The 21,759-nt window shown below is 36.2% G+C and overlaps 1 protein-coding gene across 2 annotated transcripts in view; it reads right to left on the bottom strand.

Annotated features, from left to right (window-relative positions):
- The window catches only part of plekhg3 (pleckstrin homology and RhoGEF domain containing G3), a 97,954-nt gene that overhangs the window by 53,364 nt on the left and 22,831 nt on the right, over positions 1-21,759 (bottom strand). For both annotated transcript variants that reach the window (XM_039667128.2, XM_089118392.1), the window contains exon 2: positions 20,596-20,662. In XM_039667128.2, the coding sequence (XP_039523062.2) occupies positions 20,596-20,644 (49 nt within the window). In that variant the 5' untranslated portion in view covers positions 20,645-20,662. The remainder of the gene's footprint in view (positions 1-20,595; positions 20,663-21,759) is intronic.

Here is a 21,759-nt window from a genome sequence, read left to right as displayed (position 1 = left end):
TGAATTCAACATGAACCGGATGACAGGGAAAAATCTGTTGTCTTCCTAACACCTCCATTGTGTTTGACAGAAAGTGAAAACATTCCCATGCCACTGTTTCTGTCCCTATGCCCCTAATTAGCCTAAAGCCTCTATGTGTGCAGCAGAAATCAGTTGTTGTAGTAATGAATTATGTTACTGTAATGTATTAAATTCCTCACAAGTATTTCTACCTAAGTATTTCTATTAAACAGTTAATAGCTTTGCCATAAAAGTTGGCTATTTGCATTTAATCTGTTACACTGCAATACTTTTTTATACATTTAAGTTACATTAAATTAGTGTAAGTTGCTTAAAATTAATGAACTTCATCCTTAATGCAAGGATGCACAAGGCTATGGTTTTCACACAAGCTAAGTTAAATAACAATAAATTTAATGACACGTGTAAAATGACAGTTTAAAATCAGCCAACTAATTATGACAGATACTGTATACTGAGCATTCCAAAGAAATTAATACAATTAAAAATTGGCCTTCAACTGTACAGTTTTTACAAATAAAATAGGCTTTTGACTTCTTCAAATTGTACATTTTTTCAAAACAAGTAAAAATCTTGAACTTAATTTTAATCGTAGCTTTAATTAGAATCAATGTATAATTTATTCAGTGAAGTCTATAGTGTTTTATTTGTATTCATTTCTTTCTTGAATGCTACTGTTAAATACACCTGTAGCTGAAAAATAAAAAGTCACTGCTTATTTCATTTGTATAAACAATGACGATAAAAGATTTTTTATCATCGCCACTTTGGCCTACATGTCTGCAATTCTTCTTTATTTTATATTTTGTGACCTGGTACAGCTTTGTTTTTAAAATAGGGACATGTTTGCCATATCACCCACCCCTACACCTAACCCAACACATTCTTACCCATGAAAGGTTATCCCATTTCTTCAGGAATTTAAATATAGACTGTTTATGACAGCATTGAATCTTACTGTGAGTGACCACACGCTGACCATTGGAGGATGGCCAGTGAGCCTACGTGTCTGGAGAGGTTTACTGTCGGGTATTTGTTGTCATGTCACATTCAGTGTAGACACTGGTTATAATGGGCTCTATTTGCTTTTGTCACACCGCATGCTTACAATTAAAATGAGTCCAAATTCACCATAATCCATCAATCAGATCTTTTTCTCATTTCTGATTTTGCGTGGAGCTTTCTGTTTGCGTGACTCTGGGTGTGTCATGTCTTTATGGGCTAATAAGCTAGACTGGTCCACATTGATCTTGGAGCACCTCTTGTTACTGTAGCTCTCTGCGTTAGCATGTTGTTGAATAGCTCATTTAGAACTCTGCCTTTTGGATTTGTTTTGATCTTGTTATTGTTCTTTGTTTTGATGACCTTGAATTAGTTTGCAAATAATCTTGTATGTGCAAGATTATAATAAGCCTCATGGCCTGATCCTAAGTGAGTCATAACATTAAAACATCATTTTCATCAGTAATCAGAACGAGAGTGCCCATACTCAAGTTGCATTCACTCTAGCAGCCCACTCACTCGTTCTCTCATAGAGAGAGAACACAAGACGTGCAAATGAATGCAATAGACCCACCCATCTCAAGAAAGGCTCTTTAAAAATAATAATATTTCAAATACCAGGACCACAAAAAACACTCATGATAAGCCAGTTGCAATGGAAAAGTGTGCAGGCAGAACAAAAAAGATGTTCAGCGAGCATTCAGAAAGAACCACCATACAATCAGATAAAACCAAAGTCATTTTCTTAAAGGTTCTATATGTAACTATTTTTATAAAATGAATCCTTTTTTTATTGCCATTTATGTGCCATTGCCACATTTTTATTTATTGTGTTTGAAGGGGTTGTAAATCACACATTGCAACGATCCACTTTTCTGGTTTTGCAATTAACTCTGAAGGCCAATATTCTTATTTATATGCGAGGTCTCCGGGTCGGATTTCCTGCGAAATCCATCAGAAGTGACGTGCATGCGCACTCCCGAGTCCCGAGCCTCTCCATCCTACAGTCTATCATGCGAACAACGGCACTTCAGCTGACGACATGGAGTCTGATAACCCCCCAAAACGTCCTGCCTCCAGCACAACACTGACTCAAACACAAACTCCACATAAATATAAAAAACAAAAAAAAGTTTTATCTGCTCAAGCTCGTCAGGCAAAACGTGAATCTGATCGACTCCGAATGAAAACGCGGATCAACATAGTAAACTCAAGTGAAATAGCAAGGTAAACTACATGAAACATGACATGATACAAAAGAATGTTCCAGGATAACATTAGTATAACATTTAGTATGTAACTTATTTTATTTACTAGATCTAACGTACTGACTAATGTCGTCATCCCACTACCATATTGTTTACAAATTTCCAGACACGTTCAGTGATCTTACTGATACACTGAAACTGTTCAGTTTAGTTCACTAACCGTTTTCATTATCATATTATACATTCACCTATGTTGACATTGCTGATTGTGAAAGATACACGAATAGTTAGAGAAATGGCTTATGCTATATAACATCACATGTCGGCTAAATGCAGTTTATTGTAACATTATGATCATGGTACGAGCACAGAGCATTACTTCAACGTCAAGCTGATAAAAGTAGGCTATTATTGTAACTGCAGTGGGAGTTTACATTAGTTTCCAGCATGTGTGATAATTTCGCGTTGCGTTGAAAGTCTCCGTGTGGCTGGTAGTGAATGATTGCTCGCTCTTGAGATTGAGCACGAGCATGAGCGCTCTTGTTGCATTCTGAAACATCACCGCTAGAGGTCGCTAAACGTTGCATACAGCACCTTTAAGATAAAAAAAATTCCTAAGAAAATATTTGAGAATTTTTTGTGGAAAATCTTACATTAAGAGGCACTTCCACTATTTTGGACAAGGACAATCTGTATTTACCAATAATAATAATAATAATAAATCCAATGTCCTGCTATAATACATACAGTATGCATACTTCACATATAATTTACCGCAGATGTGCAGTCCTTTTCTCCAACACGACTCGCATAAGGTGACATTTCTTCTAATCTATAGCCGTCAATCTGCCCTGCTAATGCAACTGTATTAAAGCAAAAAGAAAAAGATACAGTGCACACATCTTTAAGAAAACTACTGGCTAACAGCTTAAAATAAGAAACTGCTTTGTTACTGAGCCCAGAATGGTGACATAGTTAAAAAAAAAATAAAAAAATCAGTGGAGCACACATACTCATTGTTGCTTAATAAAGACAGAGACACGCATTGTGTCCAAAGCAGAACATTACTGACTGCTTAGCGGCCATGGAATGACCTAAATGACAGAATGCCACCCAAACTCAAGCACAGAAACAAAAATATGCACATAAAACATGACTGAGTTCAACATTATGTCGGCTGACATATGGGATCCTTTTGAAACACGATATAACATCTATGCTACGAGTGTCGGTGATGCAGATGCTGGCAAGCCTGTTGTCAATTGCCCTTGCTAAGTTGTAACCTATCCAGCGCCGGCACCCCATGTAAGCCAAAAAGACCCTCATATGCCTATAGGGATGGAATGGACATACCATGGAGACGGTTGTTATGTCATGACCAGTGGTTAACGAAATGCAAAGGGGGAGGTGTGGCTGTAATTTATAGTAATATCCTCAGAATTAAGTCTCATTTCAAATATAATTATTTTGAAGTGTTGGTGCTTAATGTAAGATTTTACAAAAGAAATTGCTGATTTTCTATCAGAGTTAATACTTGCTGCAGATAAAGTCCTAATTGTTGGTGATTTTAATATACATGTAGATAAAAAAAATGCAAAATGCAAACGAAAAATATGCATTGGGATTGGCATTTAGAGACATTCTAAAATCTGGAGTTCAACAATACGTGTCAGGACCTACTCATTGTCGTAATCATACTTTACATCTAATATTATCACATGGAATCAGTGTTGATGCTGTTGAAATTCTGCAGCAGAGCGATGACATCTCAGATCACTATCTAGTCTCGTGTATACTCCATTTAGCCCAAGGTTGCAAAGCCGACTCCATGTTACAAATATGTCAGACCTATAACTTCTGCCACTAAAGCTTGCTTTATCAATAATATTACTGATCAGTTTTATCATCTCAGCATCCCGGATAGCTTAAAAGAACTCGATATCGTGACAGAATCTTTTAACTCTCTCTTTTCCAGCACTTTAGACACAGTTGCTCTGTTACGCTTAAAGAAGATTAAAGAAAATAGTCCAACACTGTGGTACAACAAGTACACTCTAGACAGAAATAAAGAAACGTCCCGTGTCTTCGAATTAAACTTTAAATTTCTCTGGATTTGAAATTTGGTGGAAACTGTTGGGATAATGTACATCTAATAGAAATATATAACATAGATACAGTTATTTTTGCTATTTTTAAAGCATAAAAAAAAAATACATATTGTGCCTTTAAGAGAGCAGACAGAAAAATGGAGCGCAACTGGAAGAAAACAACACAAAACAAAATGTTATTTTTGCATTTCATGGAGAGAGCACAATTGTGTAAAGAAAAGCCTTAAAACTACTAAATCTCCTTATTTTTCAACCCTCTTAGAAGAAAATAAAAATAACCCTTTATTCGAAACAGTGGCTAAATGGACGAAAAGCAACACAGCAGTAATGACTTTATGAACTTCTTTACTTACAAGATTGATAATATTAGAGAGAATATTTTAACTATGCAACAGTCTACTACAGTATCGCATCAGGAAGTGCATGGTAGTCTCCCCAGGGAAAAATTCCATTCATTGCTATAGGAGAGGTAGAATTTTCTAAACATGTTAAATCATATAAATCAACAACATGTTAGACCCTATACCAACTAAACTATTGAAAGAGATGTTTCCAGAGGTCATAGATCCTCTTCTTAATATCATTCATTCATCTTTGCCATTAGGAGGATACGTACCAAAAACTTTTAAGCTGGCTATGATTAGAACCACTTATTTAAAAAACGCAGAATTAGTCAATTACAGGCCAATCTCGAAGCTACCTTTTCTGTCAAAGACACTAAAAAAGGCAGTATCCTCTAGGGGTGGAACGGTACACAGAAGTCACGTTTTGGTTCACACCTCGGTACATACATGGTAACGCTTCCTTTTACAGTGCAATTACCCATGTAAAGATTATGTACTTATTTTAGTAACTACAATTACTGGGTAATAACTAGTACTAACCCTGAACCTACCCCTAAACCTACCCCTGTTCCATGTACTTTCCTTATATTAGCCAGTATTTTCTAGATAAGTACTCTGTAAGTACTGTACTGTAAAAGGAAGCGTTACCTCAGACATTACGGTTCGGTACGATTTCGGTACAATGGAGGGAAAAGCAAAACAAAAATACAGAAGGCATTGTATTTTTTTAAATAAATTAAAAAAAAATACAAAAAGCATAGAACCAGTTTATTTGTAGTGCACTGACAATAGTTTTATATAATTAGTTTATTAATTAAATGAATAAAAAGAAAAAAATACCTTGCGATATGTTTGGTAATTGTACCTGAATTAATTTAAAATTATTTTGCTATATTTCAGATCAATATCTTTGTTTTCCTTAATTTTATTTATTAATCATTTTTAATTAATAATTATTAATTAACAATGTAACATTATTCTCATCTGAATTATAAATAATTGATTTCTGTATAAAATAATACTACCATTAAAAACACATGCGATTTTCTTTTTTAATCAATGTAGAATGTGTAAGATTAGTGCTCCGAGGAATATGACGACTGTCCAAAAGATGGGTCCCACAGACTGTTTTGAAATGGAGTTGGATAAATATGTTTTGCTTTTAAAACAGTGTGTGTGTGCATGTGTGTGTGATTTTGGTTGGGTGACAGTTGTAGGTTACAGTTTGTCAAAAGTTTACAGTGTGACAAAAGCACAATATTGTGTTTCATTCCGATTGTACACAAATATAAGAACAGTTTTTATCTAACAGTAGTTCCGCATTACATTAATTAATATGCACGCGAGTTTTATTTATTTTTATACCGTGTATTCTCTGTGTAAATGCGTGCACAGAACAGTGAACGGTATGGTTCAGAACGGAACGGTATGGTTCAACGGTATTGAACCATACCGTTTCGGTTCAATTCGAATACATGTACAGTTCCACCCCTAGTATCCTCACAACTCCGTTCAGTGGTTCATGTAGGTTGTCTACAAACCCGAAGGTTGGTGGTTCAATCCTTGGTTCCACCTGACCAAGTGTTGAGGTGTCCATGAGCAAGACACCCAACCCCAGCTGCTCCCGACGAGTTGGATGGCGCCTTGCATGGCTGACACTGCCGTCGGTATATGAGTGAGTGAATGGGTGAATGTGAGGCAATATGTAAAGCGCTTTGATGCCCATTGGATCTGTGAAAGCGCTATATAAATTCAGTCCATTTACCATTTAACATTTGTATCTCGCTATTGGTGTTAGTCGATCTTAGTGTTCCAGTTGATACTATTGACCACAACATTCTTTTAAATAGACTCGAAAACTATGTTGGCATTAGTGGAATTGCATAAGCATTGTTTAAATCGTACTTATCTGACCGTCATCAGTGTAAATAAAGAGATGTCTTATAGATCACAAGTACAGTATGTTGTACCACAAGGCTCAGTATTAGGACCTCTGCTGTTCACTCTGTACATGCTACCCTTGGGAGGTACCACTAGGAAGCATGGCATTAGTTTTCACTGTTATGCTGATGATACTCAGCTCTATATTTCTTCACGCCCTGATGAAACTTACCAATCCACAAAATAACAGAATGCATAGCTGATATAAAAAACTGGATGACTACTAGTAATGTCCTACTAAATTCTGAAAAAAAAAACAAAAAAAAAAACAGATTCTCATTATTGGCTAAAAACTTCTTCACGTAATAATCTAGAAAACTGTCTAACACTTGATGTATGCTCGGTCAAATCTTCTAAATTTTAAAATATTGCTGATTACTTTCAAAGCACTAAATTGTTTATCTCCCCAGTACTTGTGCGAGCTCTTAACGCATTATAGTCTTTCACCTCTATTGAGATCTCATAATTCTGGCCAGTTGATAATACCTAGAATATCAAAATCGACTGCTGGCGGTAGATCATTTTCCTATTTAGCACCTAAACACTGGAACAGTCTTCCTAACATTTTCCACGAAGCAGACACACTCTGTCAGTTCAAATCTAGACTAAAAAACATCTCTTTGACCTAGCATAGACATAACACACTATAGACTTCTATAATTCAATGTTAGGCTGCATAGATTAGGTCAGCCAAATCCATCAAATCCTGATGTACTCATTACATCATAAGAAGAATGGTGTCTACACTAATATTACTACGCTATATCTCTCTGTTTATCCCGAGGTGTACTGAAGTCCGCCGGATCCAGGCCGTATCCAGATGTAGGACCTGCGCCTGGACATGATGACAACCCAGTCCTGAAGTGTCAACTACTCTGTACAGATAAAACATTGTCAAAATAATTCTGGTTCACATGGACATGTGGAAGCGATAAAAAAAAAAATGCTGTATTATGAATTTTTAAAGCCAGAAAGGTAGTTTTTGTTGAGGTCAACCGTCAATTTGTAGAGAAAGACTACACGTCGGCAGTCGGCACACATATTTATTCAAATGTGCACACCTATAGACTAAACGCATGTGCACACCATCACAGACACAGTTTTCACAGATTCACGTTTTTGAAGTTTGCACGGAGATAACATTTTTATCAAAATTATTCATTTTTATATAAAATTAATTAAACGAGATTTCCTTAGATTTCCACGACGCATGCGTGAGAATTGCGATCTGCTTTACACTACTTCAGATCGCAATTCTCGCGCATGCGTCGTGGAAATCTAAGGAAATCTCGTTTCTGGCCTACAAGGAATAAAAAGAAATAGTCGAATAAACTCGTTATTTTTGTTTGTTTTTTCGCACAAAAAGTATTCTCGTCGCTTGATAAACATATAGTTGAGCCACGGTAGTCACTTGGGATATTTAAACATTTTCTTCATTGACTTTCTGGGCCGTCAAGAGGCAGTCCCTTAGGAGCCAATGTGGTAGTTATACAGCTCTCAAATTTAATCAAAAATATCTTCATTTGTGTTCCGAAGACGAACGAAGGTCTTACGGGGTTGGTACAGCATGGGGGTGAGTAATTAATGACTTAATTTTCATTTTTGGGTGAACTAACCCTTTAAGGAGAAATGACAGCGTGCTACTGTAGCCTACTGCTGTGATGGTAAGGACGTTGCGCTAGACAGAATGCAGTTTTTAATGGCTTTACCTCAAATATATTCTATAATCTTTGGAAGCTGAAATCTAAAATAAAATCATATTATATCACAGATCTAAAGTGTAACCATAACTTGAATGTTTAGTTCTGTCCTCCGTCAGGTGTTGTGCGCGCTGTGGCACCGCGTGAGATCTCTCTCTCTCTCTCTTCCTCTTCTGGACTGCGTGAATAGCAAAATGCATCACAGACAAATGGTTTAATTTTATTATATATAGGCCTAGACATGGCTGGCGACTCAGCGAGATGGTTATTTTTTTTTATAGCAATAATAAATGATAGCCTATGTATTTCTCCAGCGACAGCAATAACAATAACGTCCGAGCTTATCGATACAGCGGTCTTTCAAAATTCAGTCCCGTTTAATACAGAGTACCCATCCATCCCTACCAGGTGTACTGTGTTTTCCATGACTCTAGGAATGTCCAGCCTCGTAGTTCTTTGGCATTTTAACATTGACACTCTTCGCGCCACACTGTGTATGACGTTTGCTGTTTGTTTTGCTGATTGCCTGTTACTGGCCCGCGCGGGCAAGTGACTGGCCAATAAACTAGCCCGACATACTCTTTTACTGGCCCCGGGCCATCGGGCCATCGGGCCATTGCTTATGTCGAGCCAAAGGTGACTTGATGCTGGGAAAGCGTACCTATTCCAGGTGGAAAGGGATGATATGGTGGAAACATCAAACTTGTAGGGAGGAATATGTAGAAAATACACATATGGACTGAACCGTGAGGAAGTGCTACATATTGAAGAATATCTGTGGTCCTACATGGAAAGGAATAGAGCTACTACAGATGCAGAAATGGGGCGAATTTAATTATATTTTTAATCTCCAATGAATCTCATTTCATGCAAAACTGAAGATTTGTTTTAGCGATATATAGTATTTATACCATCACATTTGAATTTTAAAATTTTAACAATGGTAACAGTGGGAACACAGTCTAATCTAGCTAACAAAAATAAACCAAAAACAATTTTTACACACCTCCATGTAGAGTTTTTGCCGTTCAAATTGATAATTTTCAAGACACCCAGGTTCACAAAACTCGACGAGTGTTAAAACCAGCTCACTGCATACAGGGAGTCTTCAGACAAACACCATCTCCTGCCATACAGTTGACAAATCACCTGACAGATGTAAATCAACCTTACAATGTTCACTGCCTAGTCTCCTTCACGCCGCAGATGTAGAATAGTCGTAGAGTGAAATATCTATTCAATTACGGAGAGTTATTGGGGTGGGCATCACTGGTGTCCCACCCCAATCAGAACAGACAACACATCACTCATGGCTCAGCTGTGCAGAACCGACAGCTACAGCACACACACAGACACACCCTGAGTCCCGCGACACGCTCACAGTCACCGCAATGCATAACAACAGCGCTGAAAGACGACTTCCAGTTCACCTGAGAACTCATTAAGACACAATTTAACTGTGTTGTAAAATAACCTAACACTAATGATAATGAACTGCACTGTTGTGCAACACATGCTGTGTGCTTTTGTGTTTTGTGTTACAAAGACCTCTACTGTAGTTAAGCATGTAGGTGCTTTGGAAGAGTACACAAACAAAGACTAGGAGGTATATACAGCTCAAAATATGCTTACAAGGTCACAGCAAAATCTCAGAATAATATAAAATGTTTATCATTTATGCATCACATTTAATCAATAATGAACAATTGTGAATTAATGACTGAAGTCATTAAGCATGACAACAATATAAATCACAACACAACCAGGGCTCAATTGCTTTGATAAATTTGTTACAACATGAACACTTACGATACAACTTTTCATCCCAACGTTAACATAATATGATTGTTTTTTGGAGCGAACACGTGTCTTTGACGTATTCAAGTTGTTGGAACAAGTTCAATAATTCATAAACGTATCTTCATTTATTTCATCTTTGTGACTATCATTACTGCTTTGTAAAAAAAAGAAAAGAAAATTAAAAACATACACAAAAAAATTGTTACCTGTACACAGCTTTCTTCAAGTGATACTGCTCTTTAAATGAACCATAAAGTAGGTAAAAATCCAAAGTTGGCAGACTGAGATATCAAACAACGGCTGATTCCAATAAAGGGAAAACATGCATCCAAAATAAGAAACTTATAGGACACTACACTGTCACTCGCTGTCCCTCACATGTGAAAGCTTGGCTTTACACTAACCAGAGACGACAGCATGTAAGATCTCTCAATTCACCTCCAGATAATCCAGTCTGTTAATCCATTTACCTGTTTTAAAAACAGCCCAAGACGTGTGCAGTCTCAGCTACTCGTGGCTCAAAACATACAGTTTGCTCACCTCACTATACATTTATACAGTATATCTATATATACACCTTAAATAACCCTATGTTCTTGTCCTGTGTGTATGCCCTCAAATGCTCTCCACACAGAGTTTTGAGTTGCAGACTGAAAAAAATGTACAGTACATCACGATCTCATGAATATGTATGCATGTGTGTATTTTACATAAAATGTGCTTCCTTGTGGTTTAGAGTTAAAAGAGACTATGACTGCATCATTATTGCGGTGATTGTTTTGTTTCTATCATGTTGTATATTTAGCAACAGCTCATCTAATTCTAATTGATGGAGTGTAGCTTTTCTTTTATTAACCATGTATGAAACACATCATGATCATATTCGAGGATGACAAAATGTCAAGATTTATCAGGCTGAAATTGTGAAAGAACGGTTGGGATTAGGGCTGGGCAAAAAAAATCGATTTTTCGATTAATCGTTTTTTAAAATGTGTTCAATTCAAAATCGATTCTCAATGGCCACGAATCGATTTTTTCCATATAAAGGGCTTGCGGACGCGGTGCTGCATCTTCTCGTCTCTCTGCACTAGGCAAGCGCCAAAGCTGTCGATACACACACGCGTTTAGGAGTCGGGACATGACGGAATATTCACTTAACAATCGGGCCAGCATTGCATCATAACCTATGATCGTAACTAACGTTTATCATTTTCACGTCTTTTTAAGTTTTACAAGCAATGTTAAACCATCCCGTGCTCGCGCACTCTCAGAGATGTCTTTCACTGCGTGCAAAGTACAACCTAAATCTGCCTCACAAACAGCTCGCCAGAAACAAACGTTTTATCCCTGGATTATATCACTTTAACAGTTAAAACACACGACATTGTCAAAACTCTGGTCTTGGTGAGTAACCTCTTAAAGACAGTCGGTAATGTCTTACATTAGCATTAAACGCGTGTGACAGAAAGTTAATGAAACAGTAATGGATTCGCGCACTAGTTCTTAAAGTGAATGCAGCCATTTGTGTCAGTCATTAATTCTGTTGTCATAACAACAGAATATAGTATTAATTGTAAGCAATCAGAATTAATAGCCTTTGTATTTAATTCAGTCTGGACTAAAAAGACTATCCAGTGTTATTTTACATTGGATTACTTTATTCAGTTTCTGTAGTATTATACCCCAAAAACTACCCCAAAATGTCTCTTAATTTGTGTCTTTATTCTATTGTATTTATTTGTGCTATTTTTTTCAATTTAATTCAAAGATTGAAATCAAGCTTCCATACATAAACTCTTAAAACAAAAATAAACAAAAAAATTACATTACCATTTTAGGTAAGATCAATGTAAAAAAAGGTCTAAATATTTATATATCTATTTATATACAGGTTTATGGCTCTTAATTTCCTTGTATTAATTAACCACTAGTAAACTTATGTCCACTGTTCTTTTTTATAAATATAGGATTTGTATTACATCTTCATTATAGTCGAATCGAGAATCAAATCAGGAATCGAGAATCGAAATCGAATCGAACTGAGAGCTTGTGAATCGAAATCGAATCGAAATTGAAATGTGAATCGATACCCAGCCCTAGTTGGGATGAGCATCAAGATGAAGAATCATTTTCACACATGAATTGATGCTCTTTTGATACCAGATCTTAAACTCAGTGAAAGTCTTTGGGATGTGCTGGAGGAGACTTTATAGAGTGCTGGACTCTTGCACTGACAATGCAAGATCTTGACCCCAAAATTGCTGCACCTCTAAAGAGAAATAAATGAAGAGTTTAGTTCCAAAACGCGATAAACGCCATTTAAAAAAAAAATTGAGTTACTGCAAATCTGTTTTGTATCTGGTCGGTCTTGAAAAGTCAATGTTTAATTTTACCTAAAATGCGATATCCGCTGTGTTATTATGTAATGTTTTCTCCCTTTCTTTCCAAACCGCGACAAATGCCAGTCTCCCTTTTCTGCAAAATGCGATACATCCGCTCAACCAATCACAACGCACCATTCTACGCAATGTAAACAGTAACGGCAGCGCTTTAACTACAGGCTGTTGCTTGTTCTCACACGACCGCGTCAAACTTCTGTCACGCTGACACACTGACATCAGGGGATCTTTTGAAAAACTTTCGGTTGTTTTATTCAAAGTCAACGAAAACCGAGCAGGACCAAGCCATTTTACAGCTGATCGCCGTCAAGAAACTTCAGATGCGACGTCCCAAGGTTGACAACAGCGATATGCAGAAGTAACGTTAGATCATGCTTAATAAATCATAATTCATGATGATGTGCTCATCTTAGTTAACGTCAATGTTTTAATTAAGGAGTTTTTCATCCATGAAGTCCTGAATAAAAAAAAAGTTGAACTGTTAAAAAAACGTTGTTAGTTCCTGGTGATATTAATGCATGAATGAATGCATAATTCATGCATTCATTTATACATGAATTCATGATAATTCATAACATGAACCCTTACCGTAAAGTGTTACTGAATATTGTTATATTAATATATTATATTAATTGATGAATAAATAGTATGCACAAGACAATCAATACAACAAGATGTCTGAAATATTAAAGGGCACCTATTATGGAAAATTCACTTTTACATGGTGTTTGAACATAAATGTGTGTTGGCAGTGTGTGAGCAAAACCACCCTAGAATGATAAAAATCCATCCAGTAGTTTTTTTACAATCTCAATAAATCATATGCACTGCCTCAGAACGAGCTGTTCTGAGATCCAGGTCTTTGTGACGTAGAACGGGAGACAGGGGGTTGATTGACAGTGTGGCTGTGGCCTAGACCCCGCCCTCGGTGATCTGTACACACCATCCTTCATTGTTTCAACGACGACAGCCGGTAATGTCTCTTGGAAACGTAAATTTATGTTCTGTCGTGGACTCGTGGGTTAATCCTGTTGTTGTGGCTTAAAAGTTAATCCTCAAGTGTGGATTGTCGTCTACTGTTTGCGATCCACCGTCACCTCCAGTAACAGTACGTGTATTTTATGATTTTTGAGCAAATAGTCTTTTCAGTCAATGTCAGCCAATTCAATAACAAATGCGTCTAAAGTTATTGCCGTCATAGGATGTCTGTGTATATAATTTAAAACCTTGTTTGTATAGTGTGTAACCACACGTTTATAAATATATATATTTTTAAAGATATTGTATTAAAAACTGCATATATGTTGGTGTTCTGTAAGTTAGCCATCTTCTCACATTTGCCACAGAAGCACCTATGACAAGTAGCTAAACATGACGCCACAGGTGCCTCGCATAAATGTAATTTCGCTCGTACGTTGCAAACTTTATCACAGAATGTATATGTAGTTTCAAAAAATTGCGCTAGTGTCTGTGTGTGTGTGTTGGACATCCATCATTTCAAATGGGACGCGATTACAACTCTAAAGTACATAAAAGTATCAAATAACCATACCGAGACGTACTGGTCCATTCTCATTTGTTTATTCTGCCGGAGTCTCTTCATACTATTTAAATATTCCGATTCAAACGTACTCTGAATGACATTCAATACGGCGCGTCTCTTCACTCTCTCAGTACCGACTGCCTGCCATAGGTATCAAGTTACGCCCTCATCCAATGGCAGGGCGGGGATATGCAGCTCATTTGCATTTAAGGTGGAATACCCCCTGAAACCGCTCATTTTTAAGCAGGCCCCAAAATGACATTTTCAAATGGTTATAATAAATTAACTGTGGGGTATTTTGAGCTGAAACTTCACAAATACATTCTGGGGACACCAGAGACCAATATTACATCTTGTAAAAAGGGGCATAATAGGTGCCCTTTAATGTAATTTTGTGTAGTCTAGAGGGATCATGGGCAAATCATTTTTAGTTTTAAATTTTCTTTACAGCTCTATTTTGAACAGTTTTGCACATGATTTTATATAAAAGCAATGGATTTATATGCACAAGAAAACAAATTCAATGTGTATACAATTTAATTTTGATGAATTGCATTTTGAAAAATAAATAAATAATGGATTTATTGCATTTTGGCGAAAAAAACAAAATTTTTTATATTAAATCTTTGAAAATCAAAACCTGGATTTAATTTTTTATTGTTATTATAACCTACAAATGCTATGTGAAAATTTAAAACAGAAAATAGTTGTTTTCATCTTCCCATTTTCTTGCTAAAGAAAACATAGTTTTACTCAAATTGATCAAAATGGATTTATAGCGTTTTGGAACCAAACTCTTCAAATGTTGTAATGTTATTTCCATCAAGAAGTTCATTCATTTTTGGTGCACAATTTGAGCTTCATGAATCTTAACATTGTCATCCTGGATATTGATTCGAATCTAAACTTTGGTGTAAACACAGATTATATTTTTAAAACCTGCAATAAACGTCTCCATTTATTGCGCAAGCTCAACTCCTTTAGAGTGAGCAAGCACATTATGGAAATAGTTTATAAGAATCTTATAGAGAGTATTCTAACTTTTAACATGGCGATGTGGTACGGTAATTTAAATGTAAAAGGGAGAAGCAAGTTGCAGAATAGTAAACCTCGCTTCAAAAATCATAGGGTCAAGTAAGAAACAACTAAATTACATGTACGAGGAAGTCCTCGGGAAAAAAACTTTTAAAATAGCAAAAGACCCCACTCATCCACTCAATAGGGAGTTTGAACTTCTCCCTTCCGCCAGACGTTACAAAGTACCTAGGGCAAATCGTAATATCTTTAAAAATTATTTTATTCCTAATGCAATCCGGACGTTGAACACCAAGTCTCATTGATGCACTGTAATAATTGCTACCGCTCTGCTGCATTTTGCCCTGAAGATGTCTGTGTGTTAGTGTTGTTGTTCTTGTTGTTTTTGGTTTGATTGTTGTTTTTATGAGACCGAAGGCAAATTTCCACATTGTGGACAATAAAAATGAAATGAAATGAAATGAATATGCCCATAACGTGTCAACCTGGTTAATAAAGGTAAAGCTACACACACTCCATCAATTAGGGTTAGAAGAGCTGTTGACAAACATGCTAGAAACATAATAATCACTGCAATAATGATCCAATCATTAAGCATTTGCTTATTTAAATCCAAATAGTGACTTTTTGAGGGTTGGGCAGTTAACGTGTGTGTGTGTGTCCTACAGGACATTTGGCAGGCAAAAGAGGGACAGTAAAAATCCAATGGCACAACAACAACACTGGAAAAAAAAAGTCATCACCTGCATTTGTAATTTCAAGATCTATTTCTACTTCATTTAACCCACAAAAATTAGTTCTTTAAATGAATTCTTAATTTCTTTTATAAAATTTGTCAGGTTGATATCCTGATTAAATACAATTTTTGGCATGTATGAAACCAGATAATTTAGATATTCTTACATAAAGCAAATTGTTTATGAATTAACTGTAAAAAAACAACAACAACAACACACACACACATTCAAACAGCCTGTGGTATAAACAGTAGTTTCAACATTTGAGGGCAAGAATGTCAAATGGTGATGGGAAGTTCCACATTACGCTATAATATAGGTTCTTAATTTTGTTTTAAATGTCTCCTACAATAGTTTTACATGCATCCAAGATCAAAAAATACTTTCATTTTCATTACATTGTCGTGTAAATGAACAGCCAGAAAAGAAAGCAACAAAAAAAAAGTTTACAGTTTTCATTTGTAAGCGGTGTTGTGTAAGTTAATAACTAAAGATTTTTACAACTGTCTAGATCTGCTGTAAAGCCCAAACAATCTCTATTCCATTCATTTCATATTATCACTGCTTTGAAACAATCTGTATTGTTAACAGTGCTATATAAATGAAGCTGACTTGACCAAATGTTACATGTTAAAGAGCCCCTATCATGGATTTTTGAAAATTACTGTTCATGTGGTGTGGAATATAGCTCTAAGGGAATGAAAACATCCTGCAAACATTTATATCTGAAAGTGCACCGTATATAAAGTTATTGTCTTTTAAATGTGAGAGTCGACTCTTGAGTAGGGATGGGTATCGTTAAGGTTTTATCGGTATTACTACTCTTACCGATACCGCTTATCGATCCGGTACTTTAACGGTATTCTTATCGGTTCTTTTTGATGTTTTTTTTTTTTTTTAAGAATTAAGAACATAATTAAACTCTATATTTTGAAATGTAAAATAGAAAAAGCAAAACGAAGAAAAATATCTTTTTGTTATGCAGCAATGTGAAGGCTTTTTTTGTTTTATATACAAAAAGGACACATAAGAAAAAAAAACAAGTACAAACACAAGAATACAATTAATCCAAGATACAAATTATATACAAAGTGCTTTAATTTCAGGAAGGTGTACCAACATATCTTTTCAGGTAATTGTTTCTGTCTGAAAAGAAACCTAATTTAGTAATCAAATATAAAATAGCACTGTATAGTTTATCATAGATAGATTAATGCTTATTAAATCTAAAGTTACTCATTCAAAAGCTGTGAGTGATTTTCTCTGCCTTTTGTTGTTTGATTTGCATTAATGGCTGAATCGTCAGCAGGTTTAGGCTATTAGACTGCTGCCCCTTTAAGACCGAGAGCAAATCTAATCGGTAACTGAAGCACCATAATTTTCTCCCTATTATTTACGTGTTTAAGTGAATGTTTAAGTGAATAAACTGTGTTTAAGTGAATCTCAGAGCTGGTCATTTTGACATTTTTATGTATATTTGATAGTTAAGGACACACGAAGCCCAAAGTATAGGCTACTTTTCTTGTCTCGTTGCAGTCCGTTTAGGACCGCGCACTGCCTTGTGCAGGCTTTTGTGTTTTTAATAGCCATTTTTTGATCTTGCAACAGTAGAAGACAGCATTTTGCAACAATCGCCGATCGTGCTGATTCTGACGGTACGTTTGGGTTTTAGGAAGAACTGACAGCGCTCCGCAGTGCTGTGACATAGGCTAAAGGAAGTTAAGCTGGACAGATCATGCATCTTGTTTTTTAACGGTTTTATCTCAAATATCTTCTTTTTATAATCTTTGGAAGCCGAAATACAAAATATATTAGAATAATATCCCACATCTAAAGTGTAACCACGTTGAATGTTTAGTTCTGTCCTCATTGTCATTAAGCAAGGGCTGTCGTGTTGCGCGTGCTGTGGCTTTGCGTGAGAGATCGCTCTCTCTCTCTCTTCTGAACTGCGAATTTCAAATTTGCATCACAGACAAATGGTTTAATTAAAATATAGTTTATATATAGAAAAGGCTGGCAAGACTGAACATGCTGGCAAGACTGAACATATAAACATGTTCAAGATAACGTCTTTATAGGAATGATAATTTCTCCAGTACCGACAGCAGAACCGATAACGTCCGAGCTTATCGATACAGCGGTCTTTCAAAATTCAGTACTGGGGCCCGTTTAATACCGGGTTTACCAATTCTTGGGCGTGCAGACGGAAGTGTAAACTTGAAGTCTAGAACACACACACTTCAGCTGAATAGCATCATGACAAGACGCCGTGTTCTACAATGCAAAGATGCTTCAGCCACTTTGTTTTCATTTACCAGGGACGAGCATGTGAAGAATCGGTGGTTAGAGTTCATATTTGCAACGATACCACAACAGTATAGCCCGATTGTGTTCTCATCATTTTAATGGCGAATCATTCAAAAACATAAATGAATTCAAATGTGGATTCGCAAGCCGGTTGTTCCTGAAGGAGGTCTCAGTACGCAGTGTATATGGATCAGCTTCCTGCTCCGAATCACAAAAATAATTAATAATTGTTGCTTTTATGGGTTTTGTAGCGTCGGTGCGCGAGGAGGGAAGGCGAAATAAGTATGTGTGTGCGTGTGTGTGTAAGTTACGCTCAGCTCAGCTTCTAGGTCTCCAATGTCAATTTTTTTTAAATATGTGAAATGTTTGTCGCTGTTATTGGAGTTGTCATAAAGAATAGAGCGTCTTGTAGTACTGCAGTGCTTTATCAATATGTTTATGCGTTGGGCTGACAAACAATAACTGACTGGGTCATCTGACCAATCACCACCGATTAGCGTCACGCAAAGGAGTGGTTTGGAATAATGAGTCGTTGTACGAATCATTTGGGAGTCGGTGAGCAAATCAGGTAAAAATAAATGCATATTATAAGACAACAAAAGTGTTTGTCATTGCATTCATGTAAAACTGTTGTTGGGGACTCCCAGAACAATATTAGGAACATTTTAAATGCCATAATAGGTGCCCTTTAAACTGAATATAACCTTTATAACCTACCATATTACCTGAATATAACCTACCATATAACCTCTATACAAATGAATAACTCCTAATTACAAGTTTATCCAATTTTACACGCATACATACAGCACACTCACATACAGCAACACAATAAATAGTAAATCACAAGCACTTGATTGTTTATCTTTGCCAAATGTAAACATACTATTATCAGCCATCTCTAAACAGCTAAATGTGGACAATTAATAATATATCTTAGTTATATATAGTTAAATAATTTATTATAAACACTAAAATCATGACTTTCTGTAAAGCTGCTTATGAAAAAAATGAAAAAAAGTATTGAAAAAGTATTGAAGTATTGATATTAAAACTAACTTGATTGGAAAGATCATGTTCTTCATACAAAGGACATGTTTAAATGAAAAACCTATTGAATAACTAAAGCTAGGGTCTGTGGGTGGCGGTCAGCACAATGCTATGCTATTTTAGTCTGACGGAGTTATGGGACAGTTGACGGATTACAATTTACACTCATTAAACCTATTGTGGCAGCATATAAATTGTAATCTTATCTTACCAAGCAACTGGAAAAAGTGATAATTCCAAAATTTTGGACCAACATTTCAACCCTTTTGGCATGAACTTTGACACAAGATAACTCCGATGCCTTCAAAAACAATGCTAGACAAACCAGAAAAACTTGACCCCCAACAGGAGGATGCTGAAATATCTTATATATTTACTTAGAACATACTTGGGACAAAAATGTAAATTTTAAGTTTATGAAGATGTTTTTGTTAGTACACCAATTTCAAGTTTCAAGTTCTGCTTCATTCTGGTGTTCTTTGTCTAGTGGTTTTTAATGAACAATGACATCTTGTGAGAACTTTGAATAAGAAACGTGTCTGATCAGGGTGTGGTGTCATTATTCAGGGCTTTCTCAATGCCAACTAGCCATTTAGACAAACAGTCCATTTTAAAAATATGTAGTTTTGCACATAAACTTGTAAAATGTAAAGTGTTTGAAATGTTTGTTAGGAGACAACAATAGATACGTCTCTTGTAGTCTATAGTCTTGGGTACAGGTGCTGACTCTAGTCATAACAGTGCTAGAAAAGCTGTTACAGCATCTACAGTATCAGTGAGGGATACTTGAACCTTTCTAACCAGCCGTCTGGTGTAAAAGTTACATCCTAAAGCACCTACTTTTGTTATCCTGGAATAGTCTTTTTTATTCATTTCATGTCTCATATATGCTGTAGTTTACCTTACTATTTCATTACAGTTTACCCTTACTTCAGCATATCTGAAAACTTATCATTTATCACAATAAAAATACCGGAGGTCTCTCCAAAATTCAAACGCTCTGCCGACGTTGATCCATGTTTTCGATCCGATTTTGTGTTGGAGTGTGTGTTCTGCTGGAGGCAGGAGTTTTTTGGTGTTGTCAGACTCCAGCTGCAGTGCCGTCATATAGACTTTATATAAAAGGAGAGAGGCTCGGGAGCGCGCATGCTCGTCACATCCGATGGATTTCACAGAAAATCCGACCCGGAGACTTCACATAGAAATAAGAATACTGGCCTTCAGAGGTAATGGCAAAACCTGACAAGTGGATCATTGTAATGTGGGATTACAACCCCTTCACATATAGGCAATAAAAAAAGGATTAATTTTAGAATAAAAGTTACATATAGCACCTTTAAATATTTGCTTTGGCTGTGAGAAGTTTGACTTAATTTCTATGCAGAGCAGTGCTGTCTTACCTTCACCCATTGGGACGTCATGGGCCGTGCTATGGGATTTCTCTGGCATGGCACTGAGGCCTCACTCCTGTAAATCAGAGTAAAATAAGATGTGAACATCTCATCCACTGACAGCAGATGGTGTTATATTTCTATTTCTAGTTACCGCTCTACACAAAGAAAAGACTACTTTAACAGGCATTATATGGAAAATGACAAAAAAACAACTTTTATGAAGACAGTAAATTCCTACCACAGATACATTAATAAACCCACAAATCAGTATTTGTTTTTTTCTGCAAACATTTACAGATGTGGCAATATTTACCAAAAAAAAAATTCTGGGAAAAGAATTGTAATGCAGTTTGACCAAAATAGAACAAAAAGCAGTTGCCGATTGTGTGTTTGGAGCAAAAGCTGGCCAATTCAGGATGAAGACAGTCGATTGGTGCATCTCTAATTATGGTGTTTCATTGATTGGTATTTTGTATTAATTAATCTGTTGAAATCCTGTTTAATACTGTCACCCTTAGAGGGATCCTCACTATTTTTGTGTCAGACAAATACTGCCCTGATTTCAATCATCAGATTAATCTCTTTGATTGGGATTCCATGACTGGATTTGTCTGTCAGAATGTAATTAAGGAAGAAGAAAAAAAACTCACACCATTGAATAACAACCACACCAATGAGTCTAAGAAGGCTGCTGAGAAGATGGAGACCATGTAGAGGAGTACAAATTTAGAGGGTATTTGGGGTGCCTGGAAGAATATTGTCTCTAGGTACAGAATTGATATTGAATTCTTTCAATGTCATATTAGCTCATATGATCGCAGCAATATATCCCTTCTATTGTTAGATCTTAAAACTGATACCATAGACAATCTTGGATAGGCTTGAGAACCACATTAGCATTTGTGGGCAGACATAGCATAGTTTAGAACCAATCATTTTTGTTTGTGTAAATTAGGAGATGTACGATCAAACACAAGTTAGGTATGGAGTGCCACAGGGATCAGTATCAGGCCCCATGCTCTTCCCCACTGGTCTTCCCCTGGGGAACATTACCAGGAAACATGGAATGAGATTTCATTGCTATTCTAACAACACCCAGCTTTTTATTTCTACATGACACAGTGAGGTCATGACTCTTCAATTCTCCAAGTTAGCAGAGTGTATTGGTGG

Source organism: Pimephales promelas, chromosome 13, assembly GCF_988280905.1.
Source record: "Pimephales promelas chromosome 13, fPimPro1.hap1.1, whole genome shotgun sequence".
Classification (NCBI taxonomy): domain Eukaryota; kingdom Metazoa; phylum Chordata; class Actinopteri; order Cypriniformes; family Leuciscidae; genus Pimephales; species Pimephales promelas.
The sequence above is the reverse complement of the archived record's forward strand: the minus strand, read 5'-3'. Positions and strand labels throughout refer to the sequence as shown.